Source organism: Schistocerca piceifrons, chromosome 4 (genome assembly GCF_021461385.2).
Source record: "Schistocerca piceifrons isolate TAMUIC-IGC-003096 chromosome 4, iqSchPice1.1, whole genome shotgun sequence".
In the NCBI taxonomy this organism is placed as follows: Eukaryota; Metazoa; Arthropoda; class Insecta; order Orthoptera; family Acrididae; genus Schistocerca; species Schistocerca piceifrons.
The window spans coordinates 353,393,424-353,410,816 of record NC_060141.1 but is presented as its reverse complement, the minus strand read 5'-3'; the positions used below and the strand labels follow the sequence as shown (position 1 = coordinate 353,410,816).

Genomic DNA, 17,393 nt, shown 5'->3' with positions numbered 1-17,393 from the left:
AAACTTGTCTCAATTATATATAATAAAAGAGGACGTGTCAGTGCTTGTATTAAACTTTAACACAAGTGTACCTGTATAACCAACTGGACATTCCAGGCAAACAATATTGCTTCCATTGTAAAGACAGGGTCCACCATTTGGACAAGGACATGGCATGCAATCAAATGCTGACCCTTGTAAAGCATTTCCATAAAATCCTTTTGCACATAACTCACAATTATGACCAGCTGTATTGTTCTGGCAGTTACATTGTCCTGAAAAATAAAATTGGATGGTTTGTACATAAAATATAACAAAATTCTGTCCATTTCAAGCATTAGCATTATTACTGCAAGTTTACTGTCTTTCACATATGAACAACTTAACTTTAAAACTAGCTTTCTCATTAGCATCAACAACTGCAAAAGATGCAAATTTGTTACAGTTAGGTAAATGGGATAAAATAAATACAAAGGAAAATTGCAGTTTCAGTACTTCAGAAGTGAATTAAATGGTACCAAGAAGAACTTGAGAACAGCTGAAACTGTGATGTGTAAAAGTGAACATCAGTAAGTAAAAGAAGCTGACAGATATCACAACTTTGTACTTAAGGGGACTACACTACAATTTGAACATAGAAGTGTTTCTAAATGTGACAAACAGTTTACTGCTACAAAAAATATCTGAATTTAGTGACAATATATTTTAAACATACATGATTTAGAGCTACATGATAAAGTAAGAAAGAGTTTTATAAGAATAAGTAATAATTTCTTGCAAGAAGCTGCAGTGTGAAATGCATCAGGGGGTGGGCAAGGTTCCTTCAGTGAAGATACAGTTTTGTAAGGGTATAACACTACACAAATGACCATATGAAGGTAATATTTGGATTCATTGTGGGCTGTTACTGATAAGTGCCTTCCATTTGTTTTTTTGTCCTATTGATCATTTTGCATTACAGAATGATAAGTAGAGATACACTCTTGAAAAAAAAAAACTATTTGTTTAATATTGCATTTTTGTTTTATACTGTACCTTACATTTGTAATGAGCAACAAATAGATAACCATAAATTTCAAGAATTTTATTTGGGACAGGTTAAATTTTTTACTTAAAGAGTGTAGATATCTGATACATGATCAATAATATGCAATTAGTTTTATGGAAAGCATGTCACCAGATGAAAATTGTGGGAAGGTCATAATTTAAACAAACATGTGAAATCTAAAAATTTTTATGTCAAACCTGTTATTAATTTAAATAATAATGTTTGTATTGAAATATTAAAATTGTAGAATCCAGAAACATAAAATTTGTTCATAACTGAGGTACTAATTGAAAAGTATTGTAATTAGAAAAGTTTAATTTTTCAGAATATTCTAGCATCGAATAGCAAACTATAAATAAATGAGAAGCACACCAGATGCAGCTTCAATTATTCACTTGTTGAAATGTAAACACGAGTTCTGTCTTTCAGATGTTGTGAGTTCTTGTAAAAGAAATTATTGATTACAATATACATTCTCAAACTGTAATTGTGAAGAAACCACTTCAGTAGAAAATAAACAGAAAAGGTCTGTTGTGACTCGCCGATCATTCAAAGCGCCGCCGCGCAATTACGCGCATCCTCTACGTGCAGCGCTGTCTGCCAGCCATGCAGCAACTATGCCACCTAAGCGGCCAGCCGAGCAGCGGCCGCTATAGTGGGACTCAGTGCTCATTCGAATGTTAACATGTGCATATGTCTTGCTTGTCAACTTACTCTGTGACTTATGTGTGTTGTGTCATTCTGAAATATGTGTGTTCAACTTGACATTATAACAATTGGCGATGAGGTAGTGGATTTTTCCTTTTCACCGTTGACCCATAGTTTTCCATGGCTACTGTTGAGCAACTATTGCAAAATCTCCTTGAACAGCAAACGCTTCTAACAGCGGCGATTCGCGATTTCGTCGCGGCGTCAAATGCGGGGCGTTTCTTGTCGTTGGTTATACCTCCTTTTCCTCCTTACGACGAGATGGCAGAAGACTGGTCTGATTATGAAAAACGTCTTTGACAGCACTTTTTGGCATTTCATGTCATGGACAAACAAGCATGTAAGTCTCTGTTTGTTTCCTGGATTTCACCTCAAATGTATCGGTTGTTGTTGCAATTGGCTCCTTTGAAGGATCCTGTGTCTTTGTCCTTTGCTGAAATGTGCTCTCTTCTGTCTGTCTATTTTCAAAAGCAAATGCATGTGGTAGCCTCTCGTGTTGCCTTTTATCGTTGTCAAAAACAGCCGCATCAATCCTGTCGCGCTTAGGCTGCTGAACTTCATGGCCTCAGTCGAAAGTGTCAATTTGTTACTGACGTTCACAAAGAATCCTATGCCAATTCCATGGTATGGGATACTATTATCCAGTCGGCGCCGGACAAAGAAGTTCGGCAACGTGCCCTTCAGTTGGCAACTCCAACTCTAGATGAAGTTCTCTCCATTGCGCAGTCTTTTGAAATTTCTCGCACCGCTGGGGCGCAAATAGAGGCGTGGGGTGATGTCAGGGAAATACAACCTCTGTGTGCTGTTGACGAAGTGTGCGGCGCGTCCCCGCCGGCTGACATGGCCGCAGTGCGCTCCCACACACAGCCTCGGCCTAACCGTAAACAACCCGCTAAGAAACTGCAGCAAAAGCCCCGGCATCTTCCTTCATGTCCACTGTGTTTTACGAAACATTCACGCGAGGATTATCCCCAATGTTGGGCAGTGTGTCACAATTGCAAAAAGAAAGGTCATGGGTCTTCCGTGTGCAAATCCAACCGCATACATGATGTTCATGAACATGACGCTGATTCTGATTCTGTGTTGTCTGTCAATTGCACTTCTTCCCTTTCAGGGAAGTTATTCTTCAATGTCCAAATCCTTGGTCGAAATGTTCGCATGCAGATGGATACTGGTTCTGCTGCCACTATAATTAATTCTCAGACGTATCTTCAATTGGGTTCTCCAATCCTGTCACCTGTCACTCGGCAATTACGGACCTACAATAAGCAGAAGATTTCTCTCTTGGGACAATTTAATGCTGAGGTATCTTACAAATCCGTCGTTCGCACTGTTCCCATACTTGTGGTTGACCAGAGTAATGCAGAGAATCTTTTTGGTTTCGATTCCTTTCGTGTTTTTAGGTTCTCCATAGATGACTCTGTCAATATTGTCTCTGATGCTATTCCTTATGCTCAATTGGATTCCTTGTCGATGACATTTTCGTCCCCTTTTTCTCCTGGGTTAGGCCGTGCAAACGACTTTAAAGCTCATATCACGCTCAAACCCACTGCTTGGCCTAAGTTTTCTCGGGCTCGGCCCATTCCTGTGGCCCTTCGTGATCGGGTAAAACGGGAGCTGGATCATCTCACTACTTCAGGGGTCTTGCTTCCTGTCACTTCCAGTGAATGGTCCTCTCCTGTCGTTGTCGTTGCTAAGCCAAATGGTGATCTTCGTCTCTGTGGTGATTTCAAAGCCACTGTAAATGCTCAATGCCTCATCGACACTTACCCTATGCCCCGACCTGAAGAACTGTTCACTAAACTTGCTGGAGGCCAGTATTTTTCTAAAATTGACCTGTCGGAAGCTTATCATCAACTTCCTCTAGACGCTGCTTCCCCGCAGTTTCTGGTCCTTAACATGCCTTTCGGCCTCTATCAATACCAACACTTGCCTTTCAGGGTTGCTAGCACCCCTGCTCTCTTTCAGCGATTCTTGGAACAATTATTGCTCACTGTCCCTGGGTGTATCAATTACATGGACGACATTGTTGTCACTGGCTCCACCACTGAAGGACATCTTCAAAATCTCCGCACACTTTTTCATATCTTACAGACTGCCGGTCTCAAGTGTACTCTTCAGAAATCACAATTTTTTCAGGCATCTATCACGTACTTGGGGTTTCAACTCTCTCGGGATGGTATTCGTCCGCTTCAGCAACTGTCACCGTGATCGATGCCCTTCCTCGCCCTACATCTGTTAAGGAACTGCAGGCCTTCTTGGGGAAAATAGCATACTATCACAAGTTTTTACCGTCTGCAGCTTTGGTGGCTCAGCCATTGCATCGCCTGTTGCATAAAAACGTGCCTTTTCACTGGTCCGCATCATGCGATGTGGCTTCCCAGAAATTGAAGACTATGCTGAAACAGGCCCTGTGCCTGGCTACTTATCGACCTGGCCAACATCTTGTTCTTGCCACAGATGCCTCTCAATACGGGCTCGGTGCAGTCCTTGCGCACCATTTTTCTGACGGTTCGAAACAACCCATTGCTTATGCCTCCAAAACGCTCACAGATGCCCAACAAAAGTACTCTCAAATTGAGAAGGAAGCTTTGGCCATTATTTATGCTCTTCATAAGTTTGGTGTTTTTCTCAATGGCTCAAAATATCATCTTGTTACGGATCACAAACCACTTGTTTCCTTGTTTCATCCATCAACGTCACTTCCCGACAAGGCTGCTCACCACCTCCAGCGTTGGGCTCTTTACTTGTCTCGTTTCAATTATGAGATTCATTTCCGGCCAACGGCTCAACATGCAAATGCTGATGCTCTGTCTCGCCTTCCCATGGGTCCTGATCTGGCATTCAATAGGGACGAACTTTTGTGTTTCCACCTGGATGTTGCCGATCAGCGGGTTGTGGATGGGTTCCCCATCACTGGGGACAGGCTGGCAGCTGCTACGGGTTCTGACCCTACCCTGTCCCAGGTTTTATGCTGTATTCAGAAGGGTTGGCCAGATCGCCCGTCTGCTAACCACCGCAGCAACCACAAGTGCTCTCGCACACATTTTTTCTTTGGAAGGCCTCCCCTTCACTCTTGTTACTGTTAATGGTCCACAATTTGCCTCTTCCGAATTTGCGGATTTTTGTGCTCGTCACTGCGTTATGGATGTCATGGCCCCGCCGTTCCATCCACAATCAAACGGCGAGGCTGAACGACTGGTCCGCACATTTAAGGCTCAGATGCGGAAAGTTCTGACTTCTTCTGCTGCTGATGAGGCGCTTCTCCAGTTCCTGGTGTCTTACTGTTTCACCCCCATGGGCGACCACAGCCCGGCTGAGCTCTTACATGGCCGACAGCCCCGCACGCTACTTCATCTTCTGCGGCCTTCCACCGCATGGCCGCAGGTGCCTTCACTTGGCCGGTTCACTGCCGATGACCTCGTCTGGGTACGGGGATATGGCAGGCGGCCAAAATGGAGCCCGGGCCGCATCTTACCGACACCATGGCCGACGCCTGTATGAAATTCAGACGGACACAGGTGTTGCAGTGCATCATTCGGACCAGCTTCGGCCTCGTGTGCCGGCAATGCCTGTTCCGAATGCCGCTACACCACCTTCTGCTCTACCTGATGCTCGGGATCTTGGCATCTCTCAATACTCACAACGCAGCCTTCTCACCATCATCGCGATGCCAGCACAAGAACGGATGCCACCAGGAGACATGCCCAATCAGGAACTGGATGACCATTCTCTGTCAGAGCCAATCTACTCGCCTCCTCCTCCAACGGACCCAGACACATCGCCCATGTCTCCTGTTATATCAACTGGACTTGCCACAACGGGCAGATTTGTGCATGGGGACCCAGCAGATTCGACCCTTACGTCTCCTGTCATCTCGACCTGTTATCATCGCGGACACTTCCGTCCATACGGAATGCCGCCTCCTCGAGACTTTACGGCGAGTTGAACAACGCCTATGGACGTTAGCCATCACCAGGACACCTCCATCAGGACCAGTGCAACAATTTCAAAGGGGGGAAAAGTGTTGTGACTCGCCAATCATTCAAAGCGCCGCCACGCAATTACGCGCGTCCTCTACGTGCGGCGCTGTCTGCCAGCCATGCAGCAACTGCACCACCTAAGCGGCCAGCCGAGCAGCGGCTGCTAGACTGGGACTCGGTGCTCATTCGAATGTTAACGTGTGCGCATGTCTTGCTTGTCAACTTACTCTGTGACTTATGTGTGTTAAGTCGTTCTGAAATATATGTGTGTTCAACTTGACGTTATAACAAGGTCTGTGTGAAGGATTGTTCCAATCATAAATATGAAAATCAGTCCAACAAAGATGATGATGCAAGTGTTTATCTACAACTATTATAGCAGAAGACAAGAAAAATATAAGCAGCTTTAATTAGAGTTTGTGAGACTTTCTTCCAAATGACAACTATATTGTGCAACAGTTGTGGTTTAGCAACCCAGCATTAATAATGAATCATAATGCATGTTCTATTTAACAATATTCAACTATATGTTGAGGTTTTGAAGAAAGAAATATAAATAGTTCATGTAGCTAATTTGGAAAGTATACTTAGAAGTGCCATCTGAAAACACTTTTAAATCCATGTGAGAACTGCTTCACCTGTTTGCCTTAGGCAGTTCAAAACACACACCATTACATCTGCTAATTCACTTACATCTGATACACAATTGATGTTATACATTTTCTAAAATTGACAGCAAAATACACATTTTCCTTGATGCCTAAATGCCTTCAAAGTATCAAGTGATCCAACAATAATATTAAAACTGTAAATCAATCATTTGAAAAGTAGTACCAGTACAGAAAGTACCTTAATACCTATAAAAAAGAAAAAGAACAGCAAAAAGCGTGAGGAACATAGAACAATGAGCCTGATATTGCATGCAGCCAAAGTCTTGCTGAGGACATTCAACAGAAGGCTATATGGAAACCTGAATTGCTTAATAGGAGATGAAAAATTTTGTTTCAGGCGAGGAGTGGGAACTAGAGATGCCATTGGGCTACTGAGAGTGATTGGGGGGAGGTACATGGAGAAGAAAAGGAAGGTGTATGTTGTGTTCATTGATCATGAGAAGGCTTTTGACTGTGTCATATGGGACAAACTGATGGAAATCTTAAGGAAACATGTAGTTGACTGGAGGGATAGACAGCTAATTAGAAATTTATATTTGAACCAGACAGCAAGAATAAGAACAGGAGGTGTGATGAGTGAAGAAATTGAACTGGGAAGAGGTGTAAGACAGGTTGTTGTTTATCATCAACACTGTTCAATATACATCTGGAGGAAATTATTAGTGAAAGTTTTGATGGAAGGAGAGGAGTTTGTATAGCAGGTCGGAGAGTGGATTGGTGTGTGACATGGTTGTGGTGGCAGAGAGTGCAAGAGAGATGAAACAAATGTTAGATGATCTAAACACAAAATTAGAAGACTATGGAATGAAGATTAACAAGAAGAAAACAAAAAGCATGGTAATTGGAGGAAAGGGAAAAAAAGGCCCTATGAAAATATGGGGAGAGGAAATAGAGCAAGTGAATAACTTCAATTACTTGGGAAGTGTAATAATGGATGATATGTACTGTTCAACAGAAATTAGGAAAAGAATTACAATGGCAAAAGAAGGATTCAAGATGAAACAGAAATTACTTTGTGGGTCACTAAACAAAGACCTGAGGAAAAGACTTGCCAATTGCTACATCTGGAGCATTGCACCATATGGTGCGGAGAACTGGACATTGAGGAAGGAAGATGAAAGAAGATTGGAGGCACTAGAGATGTGGATATTGAGAAGAATGAAAAAAGTGAAGTGGTAAGACCGAGTAAGGAATGAAAAAGTATTAAGAATGGTTGGAGAACAAAGAAACATGCTGAAAGTCATCAGAAAGAGAAAACGGAACTGCATTGGACATTGTTTGAGAAGGGACTGTTTATTGAAGGAAGGAATAGAAGGAATGGTGGAGAGAAAAAGGGGAAGAGGAAAAAGAAGATATCAAATGCTGTGCAATATCAAACGAGGCAAATATTAAGAAATGAAAAGACTGGCTATGGACAGACTAAAGGAATAGGCTTAACCCATGACAAGACCTGTTGTAAGGCAGAATACCATACATACATATCATGATTTCTTTTTGGCAAACACACAGAAAGACTAATACATTCGTTAATAATGAAAAGCAATATATTAACTACCATTTTCGTCAACATGTGACACTCCAGTGTTATCAGAGTTGTGGCCCACCTTATGTACAGAAATTTGCTGGATGGAGCAAAAAAATAGGTAATGCTGACAGGCTGTTAAAATTCCTATCTTTATATGACGAGCAATTTTTGTGTCATGAAAGTGTAAATGCGCACAGCTGTGAATAGTGCTCTACTGTTGTACTGACTACTGATTCAGTTGAAGCACTGCCTGTTGATAAAAAATTGATATTTTGGCAGTAAGTTTATTTAGCATTGTAAAAATGAGAAGTCCAGGATGGACCAACATGGTATTGTTAGCACTGTAGTAAAGAAGTTCCATCTGCATCTATGCAATTCCATGAAAAATCCCATTACACTACCAGCTATATTATCCAAAATACAAATTTCTTATTTTGTGGTCTTTTTTCTACTTTTTAACATTTTGTTTTCCTTCACAAATACTAATTTTCAATGTACAAACTTCGTTTTGATGTTAAGGCATTACACTGGGAATACATGATTTACCTTTTTAACATAATTATGTGATTGTTTGTTATTTAATTCACTTTTCCCTGTACATTTGGATAAAGCATAGTTTTCAATATTCTCCCACAGGCCATCAAACTCAGTATGCATATCAAGTGAACAAGTCAGTAAAATATTCTTTGCCATTATTTGGGTCTCCATAATAATTATACTATTTGAGTATCAATTTACAATTCATTATTAACACTGCCATATATCTTTTCTTAAGACTGAGATGAAAATTAAACTTAATTACAAAGTTACCAGTATTCTCATCACACATTTCAGCATGTCCATTGCAGCTGCAAGGCACACACTCAGTCAGATGCTCATTATGTGTTTCCCAGTAATAGCCAAGGGCACATGATTCACAAAACTGACCAGTGTAAGCATTTGGACATACACACTTTTCTACCCATTTGGCTGTGATGTCTCCCATTCCATGAACAGCTGTTCCAAGTTCCACATCGTCCAGAAATATTGTGCCTGTTAACAAAATATGTTCAGTACCAGTGTTCAGGAATCATAGGCACAAATATCAAGGACAGGCCTGGAGTGTCTCCCCAGAATCAGTTCCATGGCCTTTGACTTACATTGATCCTAAAAGGCAAAAATTTAGAGACTTGTGATAAAGATTCTGTACATTAAAATATTTTAGTAAAAAAAAGTTACAGGCTAGTTACAGGCTAGTGACTGGTGGTTATAAACAGAAAATCTGGGTACAAACTCATCTGGCACAAATTTTCAATTTGTCATTACACATATTTTTTAATAAAAAAAACTTCAAAATGTACTTCAAATACTATAATGACCTATACTATACTTCTATGTTTCAGTGCTTGATCTGGGACTAAGGGAAAGGAGGAAAAATGAAGATACACAATGCTCATAAAACAAATTTGTCTCACTATAATAAGGCATTAGATAGATTCTTCTTCAAAAGGAAGACAGCCCAGGAGAGGAACATGTTGGCAATAAAGTTCTTAAGCCCCAGAACACAGCAGTATTTTAAGTTGTATGCCAAATTAGTCTGAGTGAGCAAACATGTCTATTTGTCATTTTACATAGCCGCAGAATAATTAGAGCCCTATTGAAATTTAATGTAACAATAAAAACAGTGTAATTTCTCCTTTTATAATTTTTTAGATGTAACCATTTCCAAAATAATTTTCCATAAGTCATGATCTACATTTACATCTATGTCTACATCTACATACTCCACAAGCTACTGTAGGGGACTTTACAAAGGGTACCCTGTACCATAACTAGTCATTTCCTTTCCTGTTCCACTCAAAAAAAGTGCAAGAGAAAAATGACTATCTACATTCCACAGTATGAGCCCTAATTTCTTGTATCTTATCTTCATGATCCCTACATGAAATGTATATAGACAAAACACACACACACACACACACACACACACACACACACACACACACACACACACACACACACACAAATGCAACACATACATACATGACCACAGTCTCATGTGAGATAAGAACAAGCTGGGTTTGACACAAGCAATGCTTTCTAAAGCCATGTTGATTCATGGACATGAGCTTTTTGGTCTCTAGGTAATTTATTATACAAACTGTATTTGTATTTGAACTCAAAGTATGCTTTAGAATTCTGCAGCAAACTGATGTTAAGGATATTGGTCTGTAATTTTTGTGGGTTCATTCTTTTACCCTTCTTATATACATTCTTGACACTTTGCAATGGTCAAGAGATTCATGATAATTGCAAACTAAGTAAGGCGCCAATGATATAGACTATGTTTTGTAAAACAGAACTGAGATTCCATCCAGACCTGGCGACTTCTCTGTGTTGAACTTTTTCAATTGTTTTTCTGTGCAAGGGTGATACTTTTAATCTCACAAACAACAAGTCATTTACATTTTCAGGATTCGTTCACTTTAACATAACAGCTACTCTCTCTTACTGCTCAGTAATGTTGTCTTGGCTAATTCCTTCTTGTCTAGCAACACAGCATTTATAATTTCCAATGAAAGACAGAAACTCCTCCATTTGGGTTGTTCAGCTAGAATAAATGCTGCATTATCCACTACCTGTTAGTGCATTAGTGTGGAATAAAATATTTATTCCACCTGAACAGCCTAAGTGAAAAAAATGAAATGAAACAATGATATGGCATTGATGGCCAGGAGACCCTTCTGGAGAAGTTGGGCCACTGAGTGCAAGTCTTTTCATTCAACACCACATAGGGCAACTTGCATGACGATTAGGATGAAATGATAATGAGGACAACACCACACCCAATCCCTGAGTGGCGAAAATCTCCAACCTGTCCGGGAAATAGTACCCAGGCCTGCTGCATGGCAATCATATGCACTGATCACTCAGCTCAAGGGGTGGACAGCCTGAGTGAAAATGGTTCTGTCTTTCAATATAATGAACAATTTTATCCTACAGATGCTATGTTATATGTAATATTGGTTCTCCTAAGGTAAGTTTGTGCCTGTTGTTACTGTTAATGTTCATTTGTTGAAATTCCTAGGATATTTCTCATTAGCGAGATGATTTATTTCCATCTTCACAAAATGACCATAATTTTTTCACTTCTCCTAAGTAGGCCTCTACCATTGAAGATGTCTCCCTTACTCATGTACAAGTCATGATAAGAAAGCATATTTTTATATTTTTTTAGAAAAAGTGTGGTTAAAAAAAATAACTGGGTACTGTTGATAACACTTAATGACAATTTTTCCACATAATTACCATCCCACTCAATGCATGTGGTGAGCTGTGGCACAAGCTTCTTTATGCACTCCTCAAAGAAATCTCCCACCAACTCCTTCCCCCACTTTAGCACCTCCTTCTACAACTGTTTGTCAATTGAAAATTTAATTCCGCTCATGTGTGCCTCCAGGGTGGCGAAAAGACAATAATTTGAAGATGCCAAGTAAGGGGAATATGGAGGGTAGTTCTAAACATCCAGACCAAATGAGTTCAAGAGCACCTTGGTGGCTAAGGCTGTGTGAGGACTGGCATTTTCATGCACTCCTCTCTGCAGCATTCCCCTCCTTTTGTTGAGATTTCTTTTAGGGTCTTGCAATATTGTTGTGCATTGATGGTCTACCCTCAGACAGAAATTTGACCTAACTGATGCCATTTGATCCCAAAACACTCAGTCCATGATGTTTTTGCTTGATATTGTGGTTTTGAATCTTTTGGCAGATGGGGAATTGGTGTGATGCCACTGTGACAAGTGTCTTTTTGTCTCAGGTGTGTAATGAACTACTCATGTTTCATCTCCAGTCACAATAGGGATCAGAAAATCCTCCCCTTCCAATTCAAGTTGCTCAAGAAACTCACAGGTGCTACTTGCTTGATTCTTTTTGTGCTGCTCTGTCAGCTGTTTAGAGAGCCATCTAGCACACAGTTTCCGGTATCTCAGTATTTTTGTGAATGTCTCGTATAAGAGAGTTGTGGATAAATCATAAAAATATCATCCACTGTCAATTGGCTGTATTCATGAACACTTTTCTTGAATTTTTGTACCACCTTCTCAGTCAAAATGGGAGATCGTCCACTCCTCTGTTCGTCATGAGCATTTGTTCTGTCTCAACCAAACTCTCTACATCACTTAAACACACTCATTCTATTCATAAAACCCTTGCTGTATAGCATTTTGATTCACAAAAAGATTTTGACAGGTGTTATTCCTTCCATTAGTAAGACGCATGTCACAGCATGTGGCTTGCGTGGTGGGGCTTCTTAACAACATTTTTCATGAAAGTGGACGCCACAATGTGAGTTTACAAGCTACTGTGATCCTGTGATGCTCACTCTAGCCAGGGGATTATCATCTACCATTCACTGTTACCAACCCTCATAAAACAAAAAACCACAGCCCGTGATGGTCACAGTACACTTACTTTCTGAACATGCCTCACACTCCAACATTACTGTAATGATGAAACATTTTCTTTTTCACATAGTAAACAGACCATTAATAATGCCGCTAAGAGTACTCTAATATAAACAAAATATCACCATATAAAACTGGTTCTGTTTTGAGAACACTTTGAATTAGTTAAAGCACTCTGAGAAATAAATTGTTAGTAATATCAGTGTTGTGTACCATCTAGATTAATATGGAAAATGAAACATACATATTTCTGAGTGACATGGTGCAGTGGTTAACACTTGACCTCAGGAGGAGTGAGGTTCACAACCCAATTTCAATTATGCTGATTTGATTTTTCCATAAGTCATTTCAGGTGAATGCAGGGATGATACTTGAACACTGCCTCTGCAGATATTCACTTCAATCTTTGGTACAACTCTGTCTTTAATGACAATGACATCAATGGGACATTAAACATTCAAATTTCTTCCTTCTCATGCCTGCTCCCAAAGCTGTGCCAATGATAATTAATTCCCAATCCCATTTTTTCTGGCTGCACTATATGCCAACAGTAAGGTGTTTTAAAATACAGTGGAGTAGTATGTTCATGACTTAAAAAGAGTATAAAAGAGTAATCAATACGAATTTTGTTTTGATCTTCCCCCCCCCCCCCCCCTCTCTCTCTCTCTCTCTCTCTCTTTCTCTCTCTCTCTCTCTCTCTCTCTCTCTCTCTGTGTGTGTGTGTGTGTGTGTGTGTGTGTGTGTGTGTGTGTGTGTATGGGGTGTGGACAGTGGAAAAACTTTGGTCTCAGAATAAATTAACTCTTTAAAGTGTGATTTCTTTTTGTTTTCAGTTATCGGTGAATGTGCCCTCCGGTGTGGTACATTCCATCTGCTGTGCATCTGCTCCAGTAATCTAGCAAAAAGAAATACTACTTTCAAACTTGCTGATGTCGAGAAGCTAACACATGAAGCTCTTGGCAAAGTTACTCAGCAGGACAGGGAGAGCTGCATAAAACTTGCAGAAGTATTTCAAGAAACTGATTTCTTGAACCAGGGTTTAAGAGACCATAGTGGAATCTGTGATGATACACTTGGCTGAAACTAGCGACAGTGAATCTGAAGACACAGAGCCAGAAGATCCTTCAGTTTAGGTAAGTGCCATTAATGTAAAAAGCTAACTTGATTTAAATGTTTGTCTATTCATTTCACTTTCAAAGGACATACTGTGAATATTTTTCCCTTACAGTAGACATCTGATAAATTTATCTTAGTTTACTCGACAGTAATTGCCAATTAAAATAAGATTGTCAATTCTGCATTATTAATAACAGTTTTTCCTAAAAACCTGTATCAAATGTCTTTACATTTGGATATAGTCTTACTGCATTCAGTTTACTTGTACATTCAAAATTTAACTCCTTTCTTTTCATAGAAGGATTTACTGGCTGTTTCATAGTAAGGGTAATGCAGTTCATAAAGTGACTAATTGTTGTGGTTCTCCAGTCCTGATTGTATATATAAACAGTGCAGTAACATCAGAACAGTCCCAGCACCTATTCTGATTCTCCAAGAAGAGCATAGAAATCTATGATATTTGACGACTTTTACAAAAAGGTAGAATGTAGAACTGCATTACTGTAGTATGACAGAGGATAATATCTGATGGCTAGAGAAATACAGGGTAATGTCTGTGATAAAATTGAACTGTTATGATGGACGAAATTTGTAACACAAGACAGGGGCATTGCAGTAGTAAGAATGAGGTTTCTGTGTACCAAGCATGTATTGCATCCTGAGAATAAAAGGCTTACAGTAAATTTAGATAAAACTTGGGTTTCACAAAACCTTTCAAACTAATATTTTGATCGACTTTAGTGAAAATATTGGCTTCAAAATAACTACAATTACTTTTGCGTAGCGTATATTGGCGTTTTGAGTGATGGATGCAATGACAAAGGATATGTATTAGTAGCCAGTAAAATATTTTCAGGAAGTAGGGAAAATTCTCAGTCATATCAAAGCAATCTGTCTGAACAAAACTCTTGGCGATGACCTATGACGACACAGAAGTAATTTGCCTCTGTATGTGATATGATACAATAATGATGTTTGAAATGTTACCAAAAGTAATTTTTTAGTAACTTTCTCACGAGAAGTTTCTTCACAGTCCTACAGAACAAAAATTCATCAGTGACTACATTTTTTGCTATGCAGTCGGCACAGTTTAACACCTCTTATAATATTTTATTTTTTATCTCAGAATAATTTTATGTTTCCAGGATGGAGCATATGCATCTGCAAACTTTAAGAATGTTCATAATTTTTTTTTCAGTCCAATTATGTTAGTGATTCTGTTACTACCACAGGTTGAAGTAAAAAATTATTTTCCTCTAAAATTTCTAGTAACATTAGTTTTCATTTTTTCCTAGCAGCTAGTGAGAATTTTGTTTTGGAAAGTTCTCCATCATAATCTAGACTAAAACTAGAGTTGCCCAATATTTTTTAAAATTTTTATGAACGTCTGAAATTATCGCTATAAGAAAAAAAAAGAAAAGAAAAAAGACTGGCAATGCTGTAAGATGGCGAGATGACCTTGAAGCCTTATTTTCGTGCCTGCCACTATAGTTCTCCTTCCAATGGTAACAGCAATTTGACCACGCACAATACCATCCCAATTTTACACTGATCAGCCAGAACATGACCACCACTAACCTACAAACCCCTACAGGTCATAGCATTGCCACCTGACAAGGAATAACTGCTAGTCACTCGCACATGCGCATGGTGCATGTAGTATCAGTGAGCATGCTGCCCATGTGCAGAATGGGGAAGGTGTGCAATCTATCCAAGTTTGACCAAAAGCAGACTGTGATGTCCAAGAGATTTTGCACAAGCATTTTGGAAACTGATGACTTTTCAAGTATTCGAGGACTGCTGTGGTGAGTGTTTTCATCACATGGCAAAACCAATGTGAAATCACATCCTGATATTGTGGGGTTGGTCAGTCATCCCGTTAATAACAGGTGTCGTATGTCATAGGCTGGGCAGACTGGTGAAACAGGACAGGCAGCAAACTGTGGTGGAACTAACATCAGACTTTAATGCTGAACACACAACAAGTGTATCCAAGAGCACAGTGCACCGAACACCCCTAACAATGAGCCTCCACAGCCGACGAGAAATGCATGTGCCAATGTTAACACCACAACATCGGTATCTATGACTGAAATGGGCACATGACGTTCAGCAATGGACATTGGCACAGTGGCAGAGCATTGTACTGTCTGATGAATCCTGATGCCTTCTTCACATGCTGATGGGAGGATGCAAATCCATTGTCTTCCAGGGGACTAGTCCTTGACACCTGCACCGCAAGAGAAAGAAAAGCTGGTGGTGGCTTCATTATGCTCTGAGGAACAATCACATGGGCATCCATGGGTCCAGTGGAGTTCATGCAAGGCACCATGATGGCCAAGGAGTATTGTACGTGCAGACCACATACACCCCTTCATGACTATCATGTTTTCCAATGGCAGTGGCATTTTTCAACAAAATAATGTGTCATGCCACAAGCCCTGGAGTGTGATTGAATGGTTTGAGGAACACAGTGGCAAGTTCCAATTGATGTGCTGGCTCCCAAACTCGCCAGATCTGAACCCATTCAGACACACTTGGGATGCGATTGAACATGGCATCAGAGCTCATCAACACCCTCCCTAGAATTTAAGGAAATAATGTGACTTGTGTGTGCAGACGTGGTGCCAACTCCCTCCAGTGACCTACCAAGGCCTCATTGCTTCCATGCCACGATGTGTTACCGCTGTTATCCAGGCCAGAGGTGGACATACCAGCTATTAGGTAGGTGATCATATCATTCTGGCTGATCAGTGTATATACTCATAGTACTTAGCTCCAACCTTACCATCCCAAATCTCCTGAGCTGCAGACCATGCCTAGTGAAATCATTTCTCCCAAAAGTTACAGTGGACACCAATGCAATGTGCTCTTGATCAGCAGTCATCAGTCTCATTTCCAGTTCCACATTCACTTACCATGAGAGCACTGCCAAGACAAGACCAATTAGGGTGCTGTAACAGCTTGACAATGTGTACAGTTATGCTGATAGTTAAGAACATTATCTTGTTCATATTGAATGCCCTGCCCTTGTTACTGTCCCCATCCAAGCTGATCACTGCTCCACCCATTACTACTTCCTTATCATCCTTTAACTCTCACATAAATGTCCTAATTCCTCCACCATCTGATTAACTCCTGAATTTGCCTTTAAAAAGCTGGTATCCTGATACGCTGATCCAAAATTCTCTTGTAACTGAGGGCCTACACCTTTGGTATGACTACTACCTAGCAGCAATATTTTCTTCTTCCTTACATTAGCAATGATCTTCTTGTGATAATCCACACATTACTACACCTCTGCCACTACTACCGCAGTGTGTGTCACACATCTGAGCAGTGCGTTGTTCGACTGCTCCAGGCCCCGACCAGAGGTCACTCTATTGACCATGGTCGGGGCCTCAATTGCCTGCAGCCAAAAGCTAACAGCCCCTGGTAGGCAAATCCTCGGTATACTGCCAGTCACTGTCTCTGTCTGTCTGTGTTGTACATGTCACTAAACTGTATTGTACTACTTATGTTTATGTTGTCATGCTGTGGCCTGATAAATAGTTGCTAATTTCTCACATCTGTGTCCTTTATTGTGTTCAGAGTTAGAACACAATTGGTGACGAGTAGAACTTCAGTGACTGATTTTTCATATGACCTCTCCATGGAGATGGTACTTCAATCACTTTTCCATGAGCAGCAACTTACTAAGGCTGCCTTGGAAAAATCTGTGGCTACATTGATTGTTCCAGTCCCACCTGCTCTGGTAAATATGCTGTCATTTCTGCCGTATGCCAACTCCGCTGAAGATTGGGATGCTTATGAAAAACAGCTCTGCTAGCACTTTGTTGCGTTTATAGTGATGAGTCAGAAAACATGTAAAGCTCTGTTTTTATTATGGATTCCTCCTTGCATGTATCAGTTGTGTCGATTT

The 17,393-nt window shown here is 40.4% G+C and overlaps 1 protein-coding gene across 3 annotated transcripts in view; it reads right to left on the bottom strand.

Moving 5' to 3' along the window:
• LOC124794744 (laminin subunit gamma-1-like) overlaps nt 1-17,393 on the bottom strand; it is a 337,502-nt gene that overhangs the window by 119,290 nt on the left and 200,819 nt on the right. For all 3 annotated transcript variants that reach the window (XR_007016605.1, XM_047258351.1, XM_047258352.1), the window contains 2 exons: nt 8,725-8,946; nt 72-254 (listed from right to left, as the gene is read on the bottom strand). Coding sequence is in view for 2 of the 3 variants with exons in the window: in XM_047258351.1 (XP_047114307.1) it covers nt 72-254; nt 8,725-8,946 (405 nt within the window). In the remaining variant the exon portion in view is untranslated. The remainder of the gene's footprint in view (nt 1-71; nt 255-8,724; nt 8,947-17,393) is intronic.